This window comes from Cryptomeria japonica, chromosome 8 (genome assembly GCF_030272615.1).
Source record: "Cryptomeria japonica chromosome 8, Sugi_1.0, whole genome shotgun sequence".
Classification (NCBI taxonomy): domain Eukaryota; kingdom Viridiplantae; phylum Streptophyta; class Pinopsida; order Cupressales; family Cupressaceae; genus Cryptomeria; species Cryptomeria japonica.
Window position 1 is genome coordinate 8,486,921 of NC_081412.1, and position 8,874 is coordinate 8,495,794.

An 8,874-nucleotide genomic window follows, 5' to 3' on the forward strand; every position below is an offset into this window, starting at 1 on the left:
AAACTTTTCTTTTGAAAACTTTTTAAATGGTTGTAAGCCGCCTTTGTAAATGACTAGATAATCTTACTTTAAGACTAGGAATATGAAACAGCAGCAAGAATATATTGCAACTGCATGTTTGTCATTATCAGATCAGACGTGTTTTTATTCTCATGCTTTTCTTATCAGGTTAAGTTTGCTTGTAAATCGTTTGAACTAAAATATGCAAAAACATGTCTATTTTCCTTTTAAATATACGCTACTTGATATTCACAAGTTGGGTATCTTTCCTTTTAATAAAGTTGCTTAGATTCCTGAACCATTTTCATAATGATAGTAAGGTGGAGATGTTAAAAGATCATATCAATCATTCAAGTTGATCCTCTTCAATGAGATTGTTGGCAAAACTATTATAAGATCCATAAACATTTCTAATCAAAAGCCTGTTAATGTGGACAACACGCAAATATTTCAGATAAACAAATGATTCTACCCTGACATTAATGTATAAACAAGTACAATAACTGTATCCTTCTACCCTTGCATTATACACACCTAAATACCATACACTATTGGCAGTTTTATATGAACATCATGATAACAGTCAGGCACTGCTTTCAACTTACATTTTCAAAAAGCTGATGACATACAAATTCATTTTCATGGCATTTTCTTAGCCTCCAAATACTTAAAGCATAAGCTTAACATACTGAATGAGTATAAACCTATTTCAGGACAGATGCATAGTTATGGACAATCGCCAGAGTTCCTACCCAAGCAAACAATTAAAATACATTAGTACTTTACCCAGAAATAGTTAATAAAACTAGGATCACTTAATGGGGGCAGAAGGTAATGAGATAATCAGCTGCAGCGCATGTAGCTAAGCTGTTAGGATCATCATAGGCATAGCTGTAAGCTCTGGGACATGCATTTTTAAACACACGAGAATAACTAGTAGGCCTGCACGTCTGAGGATTGCCGTATGACCCTGTGCAACAATATTGTGGCGTACTGAATGCAAAGCAGGCGCTCTTGCAAGCCACAACCTCACCCCTCTTGCTCTTCACCTGAAACGAAAAACCCTGGGAGCTTAGTACTCAAGAATAATAAATACCAGCAACAGCCCCTTTAGCTGCACTGATTACACAAGCAGTATTGAAGGTATATCACCATCGTTAGTAATTTATCTGGTTTTGATAGTAATTTTTAGATTTGCTTGGGTTGCTTGTTACTCCAATCCAATAGTAGTCCTTACTCCTCGGTGTTATATAGAAATGCATACAGAGAACTTGAAATCATTATTTGCAAGTGGTTTCAAAATGAGAGCCAGAGCATGAAATGAGAAACTAGTAATCGATAGCGGCACCTTTCCTTGGATATATCAACTATTAATTAACTACAAGTCTATATAAGCTATCTAAAGACAACAACAACAGAGATGAATATTAATCCAATCGTCCAGAGTGGTAGTGGAAATGGGTTAACTATGAGGGTAGCGCTGCTGCGCAAAACAAAACATCGAGGATGATACTAAGAATATTATCAATAAATTCATCTCTACATATGAGCACTACCTCAGAACCTGCATAGAGACGAAAGTAAACATGTTAATAGCTCAATATCTATTTCGCGCCTAGTGCAAGACAATGACATTACATGGCAAAGATAAGTTTTAATAGCTCATTTCAAAATAAGCTCGCATCGACCACCATCACAAAGAGGACAAAGACAACAAGAGAAAGCGCTGAGAGCTCACGTCACAAAGATGGCATCATCACAAGGGCAAAAGCTAAAATATTAACAGTTTTTGATGGAGAGCTAGCCCACATCAACTAGAGCATATGATGCCACCATCACAAAACTCACATGGGATAGGACGATAAGTCTATTATGCTTATAATTTGATTGGAAACTAGCAAGCGCAAGATGCCACCATCACAAAAGTAGGGATGAAGACTAAAATGCTGATAGCAAAGTTGAATTCTTGCTAACATCAGTTAAAGTGTAAAACTGCTTAGAGATATACAACATGCAGAAAAAAGAAATCAAAATTTGATCCAATCATCTCCACGATAATCTCAATGAAATACTCGCTACACTAATGACACATTTCCTCACCCCGAAATCTTAAACCCAATCATCTCCAAGATAATATCAATGGGATAGTCTAATGACACTTCTCCTCACCCCAAAACCTTAAACCCAACCATCTCGGAGATAATCTCAATGGGATAGTCAGTAGTCAATTCACTAATGACACATTTCCTCACCACGAAATCTTAAACCCAATCATCTCCAAGATAATATCAATGGGATAGTCTAATGACACTTCTCCTCACCTCAAAACCTTAAACCCAATCATCTCGGAGATAATCTCAATGGGATAGTCAGTAGTCAATTCACTAACGAAACTTTTCCTCACCCCAAAACCTATATGAGGATGAAAGAAAAAAACATTGATAGTTCAAATGAATGCTAAATCAGATCAATGTTCTTTTCATACTTGTTTTCGTATGAAAGGTGGTTTTAAATGTTGATAGCTTAATTGATTAGTAGCTTAAATCAGGTTAAATGCAACAGTGTTACATGGGAAACATATGGAAGCGTATGTACAATACTGTTACATGGGCAGCATGAGGAAGAATGGGACTGAGTAATCTTCTCATTCTTTACGACAAGACTTACATAAGGGTGTTGATGGTTCAGCTAATATATTAAGCAAAAATTTAAAACTTTAATAATTGTTATGGTGTAATGTGATCATGATTTTTACTTATTGTATGATTGATTATTTCTTTGTTGTGATTTATAAAATATAGATATTATGTATCTAATTGTAAGTACAAATATACCAACCACTAATACTTAACATTACAAATAATGAGCAATTGATAATACATATCTTAACTAACATGTTTCAGTCATTCTTTTTTGGAAATGCTTCTGAACAACTAGACAGAGACATAGTTGACATGACCAAATAATTAATACCTTAGAAACAAAAACAATATTTTTCACTCTACTCACATATTTAAGTATGCAGTATGCTTAAAAAGAAATTGCCAAAATACAGACGTACTGTTAAAAAGCTAGAGATGCACAAAGTTAGATTACACAGCTACTAAACCTCTTCCCTGGTTCATACATAAAAGCTGACTCTTTCATGTCCGTTATGTGGGACATCATATAAAACAATTGTTTTTCATTTTTTTTTAAAGCTTTTCACCTTCTAAACTCTTTTTTAATTAACAATACCAAAACATGTAATAAGCCCTAATCTCAAAATTCTTATAACATAAGAATAAGCAAATTACACCCGTTTGACTGCACTATTTAGAGGCTAACAAAAACAAAGAAAAAGACATAACAAACCCGAAAAAAGAAATCCTTGGAACCATACCGTCACAACCTCACAGTTGATTACTACATTTTTTAAGAGGCTCGCAAAAACCGCAGATAACTGTACTAACAAAAACTGAAGAGTTTCATGACAAAGCCAATAATAGGAAATTCAATGGTACACAAGCAGTATTGGGGAAGAGCACCGGTTATCGTTCATGTTCCAATAATCGTCTATTATTTGCACACTCAACCCTTCAGTTACTATGTTTAAAAAACCAAAAAGTGCACAGTTATTAGGGCATCTTTAAATAGACATCGGGCAGCACTTTGAAAAGTGTACTTTTTTACAACACTTTGAAAAATGTACTTTTTGACTCTTGCACTCATAATGGATCCCACAACATGCATCGTTACTACCCAGAAGCCCAAACAATAGCTATAAGCAATTAAGTTGCGTGTAGAGACAACAACAAAAAAATCATAAAATTCTGATAATACCGTTCAGAATCTGTGGATGCATGAAGTTAGCTATAACAGCTACTGATACACTTCCCCTAATATCACAAATATATAGACAACTTGAAAGCTTGACTACTATTCCCTTTTTGAAACTAACAAAAACCAGGGGAGAGGCTTGTCACAAACAAGCAAACCAGTGAAATTCCTTGCCAAAATCAAATCACACTAAGAAAGTAATTAACTAGCATAGGAAAGGCATGAGCTCAAAAGAAAAAAAAGTTAAGGGTCCGATCTAAATAAAAAGGTGTGAACTTAATTTAATTTAATTTTAATTTTTCAAATTAAATCCACCTTAAAACAAAATATAACCAACCTTACTAAGGACCTGATTAAAATTAAATAAATATAAAAAATAACATGGTAAAGGCATGACCCCAAAAGAAAACAGAGGGGGAGCAAGATTACGAACGAAAAAAAACAAAAAGCAGGCCAATAAGTTAAATTAATCTATAATAGGCAATTCAATAGTCCTAGGAAGCAATAATATCACCAATTTAGCTTGCCAGACCTTAGAACTCTTTCACCTTGTACATTTCCCTGTGGAACACTCACACTACTTCCATGAAATTGCTTGGTAGACACTTATAGCTGACAACATTAAAATGCCTTTTCTTGTTTTCAATCGTTTCACTCTTTCTAAGATGACTGTACATTAAAAAACGGTGCAATTGTCGTAAGCCACTTGGTATGGAAGAAGCAAAAACATTAAAATTACATTTGGCGTCCAACCATGCCCATCATGGAAACCAATTTCAATCGAAACATTCATTTCTTAGTCTGGAAAGAAAGAATAAAATAAATAAACAAATACAGTTTTGCTAGAAAAATAATTGTGAAATTGAAACCCTAATATTTACCTGAAGAGCTGGTGAACAGCTCTTCAGGTACAATTGGCGTCCAATCATGCCCATCAAGGCACCAATCTCATTTAGGTATAACACTCATTTCTTAGTCTGGGAAGAAAAACTAAAATTTATATACAAATAACACTTGTAAGAAAAAAATTGTGAAATTGAAACCCTAATCTTTACCTGAAGAGCAGGTGGACAGCTCGCGTTCAAGTCGCTGATGCAGCCAGCATAAGTGCACTTGCCTGTGCCTCGCCTGGGTGCAATGGCGATGGGCAGGTTGTAGCCATCGACGAGGCTAACATCGTAGTAGTCCTGGGTGCCCAGGGTGAACTCGGCTAGGGTTGCAGGTGGGGCGCCGCCCGCACCGTTGCAAAATAGACCGGAGCCACAGTCACCAGTAGCGCAGGAACCCTTTCCTGTCCGGTCGAAGGAACAGCCGTGCCGCCCCCACAGCCGACCCGACCACCCAGCGGGCGCAGGGATGGACACGGCTCGGTGAGGGAGGAGATGCAAACCCCCCTTTGCAAGCACCGGGTTACCTGCGCTCGGTTGTATGGCCGGCCATACCGCGTGCTTGCACTTGTTCACCAGTGTAAATGTTGTTGCACTCACACAAAAATCACCTCCACCTGTCCACCATTAAACAATTAGTGAAACACCATTACATACACTGGAAATAAGACAAAAAAAAGATCTGAAAAAAGAAAAGAAAATATCAGCCACAGGTGAGGCATTTGCAGTAGAATTGGCCAATGAAGTATTATATCCAAAAGTAAATGAACATCTGCAGACAAGTGGTTAATTAGGGGTCTCCATTTATTAGAAAAAAGATATCTGCAGGGGTTACATGCCATGCATTTATGACAGCTGTTAACTTTAAAATAGAATCATTTATTCTCTTTGGGGACAGAGAAGTGGACGGCTGAGAACTGTCAAATCTGTTGAAATTATGTTAATACTGTCCCAAAAGTTTTGAATTCTGTTAAGATTGGTAGATTTACCCGATGAGTAATTCCAGATGTCATGTTTGTAACTGCCATAAAACCTGTACCTGATGGGCAGGGCAGCAGACCTGGAAATTGATCCCTTAAAGCACGGATTACAAGTGTTTAATTTTAAGTGGTTAATTTTAGTTTTAAATGCTTAATTTTTAATAATAGTAATTTGTAAATTATTTAAAAGTATAATATTTTTAAAATATATATAAATCAGTTTTAATATTTTTTTGATCCAAAAGTGAATAATGTTTTTTATGCAACACCCCAAGATCCGATATCACCAAGAGGGTCAAAAAAAAAAAAAAAACTTACCAAAAAAAAATTGATCTAAAAATCAATACTCCAAATTATACACAACATTTTATAAAAACTTTACAATTACTATTCTTCAAATATTATTCCTTCTTGCCCAGCAATATTTCTTCAGGCACATCATAACAAAGTAGTTACTTTAAATTTTTGATACATGAAAAGTAAATGATGTTATTTCTTGCTGGAGACCACAAACCAAACCAATATTTTGAAATGGCAGATCTTATCTCAAACTTCACAGTCAAAGTAAAGATCTAATGAAAGCAACAGAGCAAACTAATATTTTCACATTTCCAATACAATGAAATCTGCTAGTTCTTGATGAACACGAGAAACCAGACAAATAATGTAAAAGTTTAGTGCTAAAGAAAAGATCTACGTTCTTTCTGGACACAATAATACAGCAAAATAATTTAAAACTAAGTAAAGATCTTACTTGGTGCATCGACAACGGCAGCACTCCGATTACATAAACAACAATCTTTTTAAGCTAACTGTTTTTCAACTTTTCATTTCCCAAATCACTAGTAATTTTTAGTTGAATCTAACAACAAACACGGATGTTCTTAAATCTTTATATAATACAGAACAAATTCCTACGCTATTTCATTAAATCACAAGTAAACTTGATAAATTTTCAAAAAGAACTGAAAAAACTAACTGCGTCACAGATTTATACAGAGTAGAATGTTTATCAAAAACAATGAGTCAAAATTTTAAAATCAAAATTATAGATCGTAATCCATAAGCTATTAAAAAAAAACAATCAGATATATATAGGCCCCCTAGAATCCTTTATCCCCTATCGCCCTTACTTAGAATAGTAGGGCTCTCGCCCCCCCCGGGAGGTAGATTATTTTAGGGGCATGAACACCCTGCTTTCACAAGTAAACTCGATAAATTTTCACAAAGAAGAACTTAAAAACTAACTGCGTCAGATTTATACAGAGTAGAATGTTTATCAAAACAACGAGTCAAAATTTTAAAATCAAAATCATAGATCGTAATCCATAAGCTATTATCAAAATAAGAAAAAAAAATAAAAATAAAAATCAGATATCATATAATATTATCCGAACACTGATTCACAAATTTTCACAAATTTTTCCAAAAATATTGTAATCTAATTAAATTAACTGAGTTGCTTGAAAATAAACCTAAACAATGAAAAGCTATTAGCGTAAAGATTCTGGATTTAGCTCCGTAAGAAACTCCTTACAAAATCAAATCTTCAAATCCCAAACGAACATTATAAACTGTGAAAATGTTACTTCATCACGAAAAACTGTAAGATTAAGTCCCTTCAAAACAAAAAAGACGAAATAAGGTTCTCTTACCAGAAAAGTAGAGAAGAACTGCAGCAATGATAACGTGAAGCTTCCTCATTTCCGAAGAGAAAAAATACAGAAGTACTTTAAAATGCAAGAGATCTCAAGTTGCAGCAAAATTTGCAAATACTGTCTCGCCTTTAATAAGAAGCCTAGCGACGAAAAGATCTGTTTATTCCAATGACGCGTATTTTAGAAAGGAGAAGATAGGCCTACCTTTAAAACTGATGGTTGGAATGAGGGAAAGAAAAAGTTAAAAGAAGGTACAGATTTTAACCCCGCACGGTTCTCACTGCTGCGCACCAAAGCACAGAGCCAGAGGAAATGGCAGACTGACTGTCATACTTAATGCACAGTGCACAGCATCCAAGAAATGGGAGTACAGGCGTGCTTGGCAAAATGGCGTTGGTGATTTGGGCGGGGCCCTAAAACAAAGGACTTCAGTACTACCAGACATAAGATGACAAATTTGTGTGGGGCTTTGGCTTCACATTCAACTACTGGTTTTTGTAGGTGTTGCAGGTTTCACATTCAAAAGTTACTTGTGATTTTTAGTTAAGAATCTGGTTCTCAGGACTTAATTTTAGTGACCCACATGGACACTGAATTTGGTTACAGTCATCATCTTGATTGTTTGTGAATGTTTTCTAAACTTGATTGTTTATTGCATCGAGGGGAATTTAAAAGTTCAGTATATGTAAACGAGAAGGGACATGATTTGGTTTTTGAATGTTGAAGCGGCAAATTTACAAATGATTCGTACGGAATAGGATTTGATGGGAAAGGTGTTTGGCCTTTTTCAGAGAGGGAATACATACCTAGTCAAGGTCCCTCCCTAAGAGTATTAGGTCAGAGCCAAGGGATATCTTTCTTTTAATGTTTATTAGGGAAGCTATTATAGCTATTTTTGTGCACTCAAAAGTTCTAAAGCTTGTAATTTTGACGATTTTTTGTTATTGTCTTGTATACAACTTAATGGTTTATAGCTATTGTTTTGGCCTCAAGGTAGTAATGCAAGTTGTGACATCCTTAAGAATGCAAGGGTCAAAAAGTGGTCATTTCAAAGTGTCACCCAATACCTACTTAAAAATGTCCCAATAATCATCCACTACAACCACTTGAAATATTGCCAAAAAATCTGACATCCTTAAGAATGCAAGGGTCAAAAAGTGGTCATTTCAAAGTGTCACCCAATACCTACTTAAAAATGTCCCAATAATCATCCATTACAACCACTTGAAATATTGCCAAAAAATCAGACAAAAAAGCACTGTATTTTGCACATTGGGAGTTTTTTATAGTGTCAAAGCCCAAAAATTCTAACTATTGGAAGTTAAAGTGGGTGGCTATGGTAAATGTGAAATTTATTAATGAGCTTTTAGTTATCATTTTTTTGGTTTCTTTGGAGTTAGTAATTAGGTGGTTGGGTGAGAAAAGAGTGAACAATAATTGAAACATCGGTGGTAAGTGTGGGCAATGGCTATGGAGCGGACAAAATGGCCCGCCCATGCCATGCCTTCTCCATGGGTGGCCCCCATGCCA

General features: G+C 35.4%; 1 protein-coding gene across 2 annotated transcripts; it reads right to left on the reverse strand.

The window, feature by feature from the left end:
- Positions 1–448: 448 nt before the first annotated feature.
- LOC131045924 (thaumatin-like protein) lies at positions 449–7,963 on the reverse strand. 2 transcript variants are annotated; one of them, XM_057979572.2, is made up of 3 exons: positions 7,342–7,963; positions 4,875–5,323; positions 449–1,049 (listed from the first exon to the last, which is right to left on the reverse strand). In XM_057979572.2, exons 1-3 carry the CDS (start codon positions 7,388–7,390, stop codon positions 816–818), a joined length of 732 nt encoding a protein of 243 aa, XP_057835555.2. In that variant the 5' UTR covers positions 7,391–7,963; the 3' UTR covers positions 449–815. The 2 variants fall into 2 exon arrangements, with proteins under 2 accessions (XP_057835555.2, XP_057835556.2); XM_057979573.2 differs by lacking the exon at positions 7,342–7,963 and adding an exon at positions 5,546–5,664.
- Positions 7,964–8,874: the final 911 nt, after the last annotated feature.

Bases quoted from the DNA above. Each gene is read 5' to 3' on its own strand.
- LOC131045924 (XM_057979572.2), bottom strand. From the start codon at position 7,390: ATGAGGAAGCTTCACGTTATCATTGCTGCAGTTCTTCTCTACTTTTCT. The intron at 5,324-7,341 runs GTAAGAGAACCT...AATGGTGGACAG, and splicing joins AGTTCTTCTCTACTTTTCTG to GTGGAGGTGATTTTTGTGTG. The intron at 1,050-4,874 runs GTAAAGATTAGG...TTTTCGTTTCAG, and splicing joins GCTGTCCACCTGCTCTTCAG to GTGAAGAGCAAGAGGGGTGA.